The 8,865-nt window shown below is 61.2% G+C and overlaps 2 protein-coding genes across 2 annotated transcripts; both read right to left on the reverse strand.

Moving 5' to 3' along the window:
- Nucleotides 1–528: 528 nt before the first annotated feature.
- EMIHUDRAFT_243841 (hypothetical protein) lies at nt 529–2,124 on the reverse strand (the record flags this gene model as incomplete). Its single annotated transcript, XM_005770062.1, has 1 exon — nt 529–2,124. One exon carries the CDS (start codon nt 2,122–2,124, stop codon nt 529–531), a length of 1,596 nt encoding a protein of 531 aa, XP_005770119.1.
- A 1,783-nt stretch (nt 2,125–3,907) lies between these two features.
- Nucleotides 3,908–4,824, reverse strand: EMIHUDRAFT_243843 (hypothetical protein; the record flags this gene model as incomplete). Its single annotated transcript, XM_005770063.1, has 2 exons — nt 3,908–4,462; nt 4,534–4,824. The coding sequence occupies 2 exons, from the start codon at nt 4,822–4,824 to the stop codon at nt 3,908–3,910; spliced, it is 846 nt and encodes a 281-aa protein (XP_005770120.1).
- Between the last annotated feature and the right edge of the window lie 4,041 nt (nt 4,825–8,865).

Consider the following 8,865-nt stretch of genomic DNA (forward strand, 5'->3'; position numbering starts at 1 on the left):
GTACCATCGGCTAGGGTCGCAGGAAGCGCGGGGGAGGGCGCTGGGAGCAACACGGAGCTCCGTTGGACGTTTTCAAGATTAGCGTGTCAGAGTGAAATGGAACTAGCCAGTCCCCGTCCACCGCGCGCCGGATGCGTATACGTTAGTTTAGACGAGCTCTACCGTACAGCTCTACAGCGCTCTCCACACTCCAGCGCTCGAACATCCTATCTTGTCTACAGCTCTCAGCGCTCTACAGTTTACACATCCTCTACACATCCTCCCTCAGGGCCCCACAAGTTTGCAAGCACCCACGAACATGGGACAAAGGAACAGAACAGAACAGAGAAGTTGCCGCTAAAGCCACAAGAGTATCCTTGACAACTGGCCGCCAGGGACCCCGCGCATGCAAGGATGGTCAGTCGATCGGTCTACATGACGCCATCACATGGCTCTATCACTGAGCAGACACCCGAGTGAGCGCAAGCAGAGAGCAGACTCCCCGGTTAGCAAGCCCAGCAGCAAACGGCCATCGCATTGACTCCAAGCCTAGGCTGGAATCGTGAAATTGAAGCGTTGCCAGGCTGCGCCAGCACCCTCGGTCACCTCAAAGCGCTCCTCCTTCACTTCAAGCAGACCGAACCCAAACTGCTTGTACATCGTCGAGTTTGCAGTAATTACTGCTGCCGGCGCGCCGTCCTCCGTGAGGACCGTGGCCCCCACAGCCGTCGCAATGTTCGGATCGCCGTCAAAGAGCTTGGTCCCTCCGTGCCCGAAGACGAGGGTGGGGACGCGGCCTTCGTACTCAACGTATTGGAAGAGGTGGTAATGCCCAGATAGGACAAACTTGATCGTGGAGTTGAAGAGACCGGTCGCTTCGGCAGCCAGTTGGAGAGTGTAGTCGAGCGCGAGGTAGCTGCCCTTGTGGCACGTGATGGCGTACAGGGGGCGGTGCGAAAGCAGCCCCACGGGTTTGTGGCTGTCTAGCATTGACTTGCCCTCTGCAAAGATCTCAGTATAGTTGCCGTACTCCGCGGGGAAATTGGACGGGTCAAAGCCGTGCGACGAATTCGGCGTGTAGGGAAACGCACTTTCGTTGCGGGGGTCGAGACCTGTGATCACCGTGACCTCGGTCGGACAATCCCCATCGTAATGGTCGATGCCGCCACCGACAGAAGCGACCTGGCTGCTGTCGACGACAAGCCACTGAACATCGTGATAGGTGACGACGTATGGATCGGTGAACTCACTGCATGGGACGTATTGTTTCGCCCCTTGCCACTTCCATTCCTGGAGGGGAGGCATCGGACGCGGGTCCAGATACCGGAACCATCCAACCCCCGACCTCGTGCAGATCTCGTGGTTGCCGCGGAGTATGATCCATGGCGCTGCGAGCAAGAGCTTCCTCGAAGGTTCGAAGAAGTCCTCTTGCCAACTGCTCCACTGATCCCCGTGGCTCGTCATGTTCGCGCATGGGCATGGGTCCAGGAATCCCTTGGTCGCGTCTTCCTCGTCAACGGGGCACACGTCCGGGCACTCGGTTTCGCCGTACAAGAAGTCTCCCACGTGGATGATGACGTCAGGGTTCTTTCCAGCGAGCTCGTCCGCCATCAGCTGGTATGGCCACGGGTTCGAGACCGGATTGAGCGATTGTTCCATTCCCTGGATCTTCCCGTTCCATTTTCCATAATCAAAGCAGACTCCAGCGCTCCCGGGGTACTCGACAATGCTCTCGGAGAGGTTGGCGGGGCAAGGGAGGGTGCCATTGTTTTTCACCTTGACTCGCAAGCCTGTGTCCCCGATGATCCCAAAATTGACTGGGCCCGACTCAACGGAGGGCAAATCTGTCGGCCCGAAAGAGGCGAAGCTGTAGTTTTTCGGCAGATCTCCAGAGCAGACGCGTTCAGGAAAGCCGTGATCAGGGTCAGGCTCTGCATGCGTGGTGACGATCATCATCTTCCCATCAGCCATCAGCACGGGGCAAGCTTCCGTTGCGTCCACGATGGCGCGTGCGATTGGCACACTGTCGGGACCCATGATGACGTACACTGGTGGCGCTGGCGGCGGAGGGAATTCGGGCACGGAACTAAACGCGTCGGCGACACTGGCGGAGAGGATAAGAAGTGCGATTGCAAGAGGCAACATCGCTTCTGCGGAGTCGGGGAGGCGGTCGGCCCTGCGAGCGGGAGGTGGCAGGCGGTGCGAGGGGGGTACATGCGAGTGAGTGAAGCGCATCGCCCGCCGCCTGGGAGTGGTGCGGGCGCGGCGGGTGAGCAACTGCGTGCGGCGGTCAAGACGTGCAGCTCGCAGCGGGTTTCGGCGCGCGATGCGGGAGGGCAGGGCGAGCGGAGGGTAAGTGCAGGGCCCTCCATGGCAGCGGCTGTACCTGCGAGCGGGAGTAGGCAGGCGGTGCGAGGCCGAGGGGGGTGCAGCCGCTCGCGCCGCGAGCGAGGGCGCATCGCATGGTAGGGGTGGTGAGGGGGAGGCGGGTTCCGTGAGCAATAGGCGTCGCGGGGGTCTAGGTGTGCAGCTCGCGGCGGCATAGTCGGGCGCAATGCGGCGCGGCAAGCGCGAGCGGACGAGGAAAGTGCGTGGTTGCCTTGACGATTTGAGGCGGATTCTGGGGGGACGCTGATCGAAGTCGTTTTTTTTGTTTCGTGCTATTTTCAATCAAAAAGAGCGCCTTCAGCACTACTCTATCGAGGTCTCGCGGAGCGCATTTTTTTCGTTTTTATGGGAGTTTGTGGCGATCGCGCGACGTAGTCCCACCGACGATCGTGCCTGGTTTAGGCTTTAGCTCAATCAATCACGCCTGGCTGGTTTAGCTCAGGCTTGATGTCTGTTCTATGTGCAGTTGCCTCGAGCTGCAGCCTGCTGACTGGGCCTCCATCCGCGTTGATAAAGCCGTCTGTCTCGAGAGTCACGTCTCGGGCATTGCCGCGTGTTCCAACCTCCTCGTCGCCACACGCTCGCAGCCTGTGTGCCCCACAGAGAGAATTTTCCGCCGAAATCCGAGTCGCCGTGCGAGAGGAGAGTGGGGTGTGTGTGATTGATTGTTCGATTTCGAGACTATCTTTCGGAGGCTTTGGAAAGGAGGTCTGCGGCACCCTGAGGGTTGTCCATTGTTCGCCACTTGAGACGGCGAATGAGCTAGCATGCCGGGAGAGCGGCAAGTGCACTGAGTGTGCAGAGAGGGTCTGTATGGTGCAGTTTCTCTCTATACAGACTGCAACCTGCATGCAACATGTCTCGATTGTGAGCAGTGCTGCTCGCAATCCTAGACTTTGCTCGGATTGCGAGCGCGCTGGTAGTAGTCGTAGGCGTCACCAGTCACATTGTGAGCGGAGCTGCTCTTAGTCCTAGAAGATGTAGGATTGCGAGCGTAGGCGCTCACAATCGCACAGAGATGCTACGACTGCGAGGAGTGCTGCTCACAATCCTTCGACTTATAGGGTTGAGAGCGAGGCTGCTCTCAATCCTAGCCTGGTACAAAAGAAGGTTCACCTCCACACCCTTTGGGTTAGGTAGCAAGGTGAAGAACAGTCAGGCTCGGACGTCGGACTGGACACCACGCAGGGGTCGGAGAACGTGAAAAACAAAATTCCGGCTCTGCTAAATAAAAAGAAAACGGAGTAGTAGAGGAACATGCGTACACAGACGACATTGCCAACACGGCGCACGCTTCCTATCTAAAGAGAAGCACACCGAGCGCGCACGTAAACGGCAAGGCAGAAGACACGGACGCTCGTAAACAGCAAGGGGGCCAAGGCACCTAGGCAGAAGACACGCGCGTCACACCGCCTGCACACCGCAAAGAGCAGATAAGAGTAGCCGTCGCCGCGCGCGCCATCCGGCCAAGGGGGCATAGAGCCGCGCCGCCACGAGCGAGCCGGCCTCCGATGCGCACAGCACTAGATGGCATGCGCCTTTAGCGAAGCTCTGCCGACTGGCCCTCGAGGAGAGTCGCCACCGCTCTCTCCACGGCGGCGGCTTTCGCCTTCCTCTTGTTCTTGTCGGTTGCAGCCGCGACAATTTCTCGTCCGGTCTTGACCAGCGTCAACGTGACCGTCACATGGAACATGCCGTTGACGCTGTGCTCGGTGCCTTCGAACTGCGGACCCTCCACGATGCCCTTCTGCTTGAGGGTGTTGAGCTGCACCAGCGGGTTCGGGCCGACACTGAGGCTCGCGATCGCCTGCGGGTCGGCGGCGAGCTCCTCGAGCGCCTTGTGCGAGGCGTCGACCTGCTGCTGCGAGCGCCAGACGCCCACGTCCTCGGCCGAGCCCGTATAGTAGAGGATGTGGAAGGCTCCGCCGGGCCGGCGCATGACGCGACCGCGGCACTGGACACGCACGCGGCCAGAGGTGATGCCGTCCAGCATAATGGCGACTCGAGTGTCTGGCACGTCGAGACCCTCTTCTGCGACGCTCGTCGCGACCAGGACGTTGATCTGGCCCAGATCAAAAGCCCTCGCCACCGCCTCCTGCGCGCGCGACGTCATCTCGGCGTGGCCGCAGAAGACCGCCGGCCGCACGTGGATGCCTCGATGCTCACGAGTCCCGACGAGACGAGTGAGTCCTTCTGGCGCAGGAACCACTGAGCATCGACTGGTTTCAAACTGCTCGGGTTGGCCAGCAGGCGATTGAGGCGCTGCCCGTCAAGTGTCTCAGAGTTGGCTTGCATGGGATCGCCCAGCGGCTGCTCGTGTGAGTTGGCCTCCGTGCGAGCCATAAGCGTGGTATCATCCCCGGAGGTGTGAGCGGAGGTGCCCTCGGGGTTGCCCACGACGTCGGTCATGAGGTCGGGGAGTTCAGGGAAGTCAAGGTCGCCGAGGTCGTCTTCCATTTTTCTCGCGACTGCCGACTGACGACGGTCTTTCGGTCGAGCACGAGACGCCGCCCGGTTTTGTAAGCAAAAAAACAAAACGCGAAATCCCCTTTGCAGCCAAGCCTACAGGGCACCTAATTTTCCAAATGGATTTTCATATAAACGAGAAACTGGCGCTCTCAGAGCGTGGTGGCAACGAGATCGAGCTAGACCTACTTTATCTGGGCTTCACTTCCTAGCATCCGTGAGGATACATTGGAGCGTACTAGGGTCCGTCTGGAGTCGTCGCGTGCCTCCACAAGGAAGAGCTACGCAGTACCTGACATCCCCCGCGCGGCCACAGAGCTGGCACGGCGCCGGGCCAGGAAGAGCAGCGAGAGAGCTGCAGGAGCAGCACGCAAAGAGGCTGCGACGGGCCGCCATCTCGTCGCCTTGCTCTTGCTGCGGCGCTCTCGAGCTGGGAGCACAACTGTCCTACCGGGTGATGCGCTCCCCGCTCCCGTTCCCCTGTGTCCCTGTTGCCTGATCGTCCTTCCAATATCCTGCTCGTGCAGGTGGGGAGCCTGTCTGTCCTTCTTCCACCCCTCGTTTGGCGTGTCCGTTTTATTTACGAAGCCACCTTCAGGGCGAGTGAGAGAGCCCGGCCTTATTTGGCTCCACTCCTCACTCTCTCACTCCACTCGTCGCCCCCCTTCCACGCACCCAGCGCGAGCGGTGCCACGACTCACTTCTTGCGCGCGACGCGGCACGACTTGCACCGGCGCGGCAAGGTGTACCCCTTCTCCCAGAAGAACTCGAGCTCTCCCATGTTCATGTAATTTGGCTGCGAGCAGTCGCAGCAGCTCTTGTACTGCAGATGCTCGGGCGGCGCCCAGCGGCTCTGCGGCGCTTCCGCGGCCCATTCCTGCACGATGGCCACGTTGATGCCAGGGTCGGGGTCAATGCCTGCTGCTAGGACGAGGGCCTTGAGGATGTTGCCGTCGCCCACGCTGGAGACCAGCTCAGCGGACATCATCACGCGAGAAAACGACCGCCACTTGCGATCGATGCCCCGCAGCTTGGCGTCGGCCGCCTGGTCCTCGGCCTTCACGAGCCATGCGAGCGCTCCCGATGCCCCAGCTTCGAGCACGGCAGCAAGCGACGCGTCCGAGGTCACAGTCGTCTTGTACCAGCCTGGCTTGCCGTCCCAGATGGGGTACATCTCGCTGACCTGAACGATGCCCATCTTTGCATACAAGGCGCGCCGCAGCGGCTGGGCGAGGTGGTGCAGGTTGCCGAGCAGCTTGGTGAAACAGTCGCTGTTGCCGCGGCGGTACACGTGCTCGTCCTCGCCCACCGTGGCCACGAACTTGTTGTCGGCCGCCTCCGCACGCCAGCGCTCGAGTTCAAAGGGCAGATGCTCGATCGACTTTGGGGGCAGACCCTCCTTGCCCTTGGCCATGGCAAAGTGGGTCCGCCGCACAAACTCGACCCGGCCGTCAGGCTTGAAGAGCCATCCGACCATGATCTTGGAGTGGCTGAGCTCCTTGTAGCGCATCATATCGGTGTCGTTGGAGACCACAGCGCAATGCAGCTCAACCGCCATGCGCACGACGACATCGTCGCCGTCAAGATTGACTGGGCGCAGCACGTCGGCCCCGCGCTGCAGCAGGAGGGCTGCGAGGATGCAGTCGGCGTTGTACGGCATGTTGCGCTCTTGCTCCTGCACCTCCTTCTCGCGGCGGCCCATCCACGTCTGAAGCGCCTCGTCGCTCTCGAAGCCGCAGTCAATCACGAAATGCGGCGTCACGCCACTCTTCCTGCAGCCGTCAACGAAGGCGTGCACGCGAACCGCTGCCTCGTGCACAAGGGGCCACGGCTCTGTGCGGCCCTTAAACCCGGGCTCGTTGACGGGCATGAAGGTGCTCAGGTAGTTTAGTGCGTCGATCACGACGTGGCGCTCGCTCATGCACAGGTCTGCGAAGCTGTCGCTCAACATTGACACAATCGAGGGCGTCGTGTCACGATCGAAACAAAGAAAAAAGGGCGCACGACGAGCATGCGAAGATATTGAGCACTATCCGATGGACTTGTACAGCCCGCTGTGCTCTCCGCTGTGCCACGGCGTATGATGGGCTGCGAGAGCCGTATCTTCCCTCCTTGACGCAGAGGCGCCGCGAGGCACGAGAGGCGTAGAAGAGAGGCTGGCGTGCCCCGCACCGCCCGGCTGGCAGTAGGAGGGCCCGCCGGTGAGACCACTGATTTTGGTGCCGACCATAAATTCTCGCCACTGGAACGCATGCTACTTACAGCTGTCTGTGCAGAGATGCCAGCACCCCCCACAGGCAGAGCTCTGCTTCCCTAGGGACGTCGCGATGCGCTCCCCGCTCCCGTTCCCCTGTGTCCCTGATCGTCCTTACAAGATCCTGCTCGTGCAGGTGGGGACCCTGTCCTTCTCCCACCCCTCGTTTTGGCGTGTCCGTTTTATTTATTTATTCTCTCGGGTCGTTCTCTCTCTTGTTGCTTCTTCCTCTGTCGCGTCCGCTCTCCTCTGCCTCGTTCTGCGACGCCGCCGCCGCCTGCCGATCCCTTACTCTCGCTTCTTCTCCCGCCTTTCGTCGCAGCTCTGCCCTGCTAGCGGCATATTTTGGCCCCTCGAGTTTATCGAGCTCTCCTCGCGCAAGGACGACTCTTCTGACGCCCACTCCGATCATTTGCCGCCAAGTCATATCGTTGCTCAGGTCCACTCTCTCTTCGAACACTCGTACTTCCACCGAAGCGATGATGTTGGCGCTGGGGTCCCCTTCGGGTGTATCGTGACATAAAAGAAAGAAAGAAAACAGACAACCCAAGGGAGGGATGGGAGGACGGCACGCCGCCACCACACAGGGATTTTAAGGAGAGGTGTGTGGTGCGCTATCCGTCGCCCACCCTAGGGAGTCTGCCTCTTCCTATCTCTCTTCGCAGTCTCTCGCCGATTCTCGCTGCAACCTTCATGCCACCTCGCGGTCGTCCCACCCTCGTCGTTCTCTCCCTTGTCACTTCCTCCTCTGTCGCGTCGTTCTCTTCTGCCTCGTCCTGCGACGCCGCCGCCTGCCGGTCCCTTGTTCTCGCGGCTTCTTTCGCCTGTCGGCGCAACTCCGTCCTCCTCGCGGCGTATCCTGACATGTTTGGACTTTATGTCCCGGCAGAATTCTTCTTGCGATGTCTCTGCGGCGTCGCTCCCGGCGCCTGGCTTCCGCCGCCGCCGCCGCCGCACACTGCCCCCTCACCGACCTGCCCCTTGAGCTTCTCGCGCGCGTCATCTCCCGCTGCGACCCCGCCGACATCGCTCGCGTCGCGGCCGTCTCGCTGCTGTTCTACGCCTCGCTCGCGGCGGAGGGCATCCGCTTGTGGGCGCAAGAGCAAGGCTTCGAGCTGCCGGCGCTGCCAGAGGGCGAGAGCTGCGCCGTGCGGTGGCTGTGCTACTCGGCGTTGCTGCGCGAGTCCAACCCGCCGGCGAGGGCGGCGGCAGGCGAACGGCACAGCGTCTTCATCGACGGCGAGGGGCGGCTCTCGTCGTGCGGCTCGGCGCCGCATTACGTCCCAGGTCTCCTCGGCCACGGCGAGGGCGTGACGCGGCTCAACACGCTGACACGCCTCCCTTCCCCGCTGGGCGGCGAGCGCGCCGTCACTGTGTCGACTGGAGGTATTCACAACCTCGCCCTCACGGCCGACAGCAGTGTCTGGAGCTGGGGCTTTGGAGCCTCTGGCCAGCTGGGCCACGGCGACGAGGAGGAGCAGCTGCTGCCCAAGAAGCTCGAGGCCTTGGCTGGCCAGCGCGTCGTCGCTGTGTCGGCTGGACGCAACCACAACCTCGCCCTCGCCGCCGACGGCGCCGTCTGGAGCTGGGGTTTTGGAACCTCTGGCTAGTTGGCCCAAGCCAATAACCAGAGCACTCCATCGCCGCAGACAGCCTCGAGACCCTCGTCCGACCAGCAGTGTCATCGCTGTATTCGACGGGATTTGATACAGCCAACACATCACTCGCCGACGACGCTCTCGGCGTCTGGCGATGAGTATATCCAATGCCTCTTTTTT

Source organism: Emiliania huxleyi, assembly GCF_000372725.1.
Source record: "Emiliania huxleyi CCMP1516 unplaced genomic scaffold EMIHUscaffold_400, whole genome shotgun sequence".
Classification (NCBI taxonomy): domain Eukaryota; phylum Haptophyta; order Isochrysidales; family Noelaerhabdaceae; genus Emiliania; species Emiliania huxleyi.